The following is a 1,960-nucleotide window of genomic DNA, read 5'->3' as shown; positions in this document are numbered from 1 at the left end:
ACGTAGACAGGAAGGTTCAGGATAATGAGAGAAGAGGATGACGTGGAAAGAAGCGGCGAGTGCGACAGAGAGAAATCGAGTGGGCACGCAGGAGGGATGGGAGGGTGAAGGGGTTGAGGACAGTGGAGGAGCGCCACGTTGGAGTTGGAGGTACGTTGCGAGGTAGTAGAAGTGCTCGAGCGCGTAGGAAGGAGGCGAAAAAGGGTGAAGAGGGACAGACCGAGTGAGGAGTGCGGAGGTAGAGTACGGGAGTTGGGGTGGAAAGAGAGCGGAGGGGCCAGGGGAGAGGGCACGTAGAGGGAGGGGGTGGGGTGACGTCACGCCCGGTCGATACTCACTCATACTACTCCTCCGCGTACGGCGACACGGTAACCCCCCGGCGATGGCGCACGCGCGCCTTTTACCCCTTACTTGTACCGCCGACACTCGTACTCGCTCCTGAGCGCCGCTTCCCGCCATATTAGCCGCCATGGGGTAGGCGAGGATGTGCGACAGGGGTAACACGGGGTGCTTCTTCTTCCGCAAGGTAATCCATGCGTTTTCTCGTCTCTCTTTCTCTCTCTCTCTCTCTCTCTCTCTCTCTCTCTCTCTTTCTCTCTCATTCTCGTTTCCTCATTCTTCGTTTGTCTATTTATCATTCTCTCACTCTGTCGCACTCATTCCCTCATCGGACACCTACCTAACCGTCCTACGCGCGCCCTTTCGCACCATTCACCGGTCACGTGAAAACCGAGAAGGGACTGGCGATCTGCACTCGAGAGAGAGACAGATCATAAGAGAGGAAGACTGGCCGGCGTCTTGTTGAACGGTGCTCTGGCCGAGGACAACTCGGGAACACGTATGGGACCGCCGCGAAGGGGTAGCGCGACACGCGCGGCGGCGTTCACCCGGCAGACGGGTGAGACCGAGAGACGTAAAGAGAAGACGGACGGAGCACGGGGGTGGTGGGCTACCGGCAGGAAGGGCGGCAAGGAGCTCCAGGAGCCGCCACCGCCGTCGGCGAGCGAAAGGGGCTGCAAATCGGCTGCGGCAGCGTGGATGTCCCTGCTGTCGCTCTGCGACCGGATGTGCGGCACCGCCGCGTGGCTCGTTCCGGTCACATGCCTCCGCGGGGTGCGTTTTTCCCACGGTTCACCTTTTGTGCTACTTCTTTTCATCGACGTGATCGCAAATGATTATTAAGCTGGCAGGTGGAATGAGCTCGCGATCTGTTTTACAGCAAAAATATCTTATTGTTAGTTCCCATACGAGCGAATAATCTCCCCCGTATTTCCTGACATCGCAGTTAACGAGTGGACGCGAGGATTTACGGTGATGTTCGTGACGTTAGCGTGACAGGTGGATGAGCTCGTTCGAAGCGCGCGTGGCTCGATAAGCTCGTGCGTTTTTTCTCGATAGTCTCAGTGAGATACGAATCCGGTTGAAATCACGGTCAACGAGCTCGGGGATTTACGACTGGTGCTTGTGCGTTGTCGAAATGACAGATTGATGAGTTTCCGCGAGACGCCGCGTGCTTCGTTAGAAGCCCCCTCCTACCCTTAAAAGGATCATGATGGGACTTTACATTTACATCGCATTTGTCTCGAATGAAAAAGTGCTATTCTAGATAGTCCACCTTCCCTGATGGACCTCATATTCGGTCACTTTATTACGGCCTTCATAATTGGGTTAATTGAGATGAGATATTCCAGTAAAAGCAGAAGTTTAAATGTGTACGACTTTTGTCACTTGCTTTTATTAGACGCATTTAATGGAAATCTTATCGATCGCATTAATAATTAATGATTATCAATTTGAATTTTTTATTCCTGAAAATAATTTCTTAATATAGTGGGTAGAAATTATTACAAAATTCGCTAACAGAATTTGTCGAAAATATTTATGAAAAATATCCGTTACCTGCATTTTTGATTACATTCAGCGACTGCAGAAATATTTATTTTAGAACACTACTTATACT

At 51.6% G+C, this 1,960-nt stretch overlaps 1 protein-coding gene across 1 annotated transcript in view; it reads left to right on the top strand.

Annotated features, from left to right (window-relative positions):
* The first annotated feature begins 453 nt into the window (after positions 1 to 453).
* Positions 454 to 1,960, top strand: part of LOC108756442 (rho GTPase-activating protein 100F) — a 19,930-nt gene continuing 18,423 nt past the window's right edge. Inside the window, exon 1 of the mRNA XM_018500257.1 lies at positions 454 to 526. Within this exon, the coding sequence (XP_018355759.1) occupies positions 485 to 526 (42 nt within the window). The 5' untranslated portion in view covers positions 454 to 484. The remainder of the gene's footprint in view (positions 527 to 1,960) is intronic.

This window comes from Trachymyrmex septentrionalis, unplaced genomic scaffold (genome assembly GCF_001594115.1).
Source record: "Trachymyrmex septentrionalis isolate Tsep2-gDNA-1 unplaced genomic scaffold, Tsep1.0 scaffold127, whole genome shotgun sequence".
In the NCBI taxonomy this organism is placed as follows: Eukaryota; Metazoa; Arthropoda; class Insecta; order Hymenoptera; family Formicidae; genus Trachymyrmex; species Trachymyrmex septentrionalis.
This window is presented reverse-complemented; position numbering and strand designations above follow the sequence as displayed.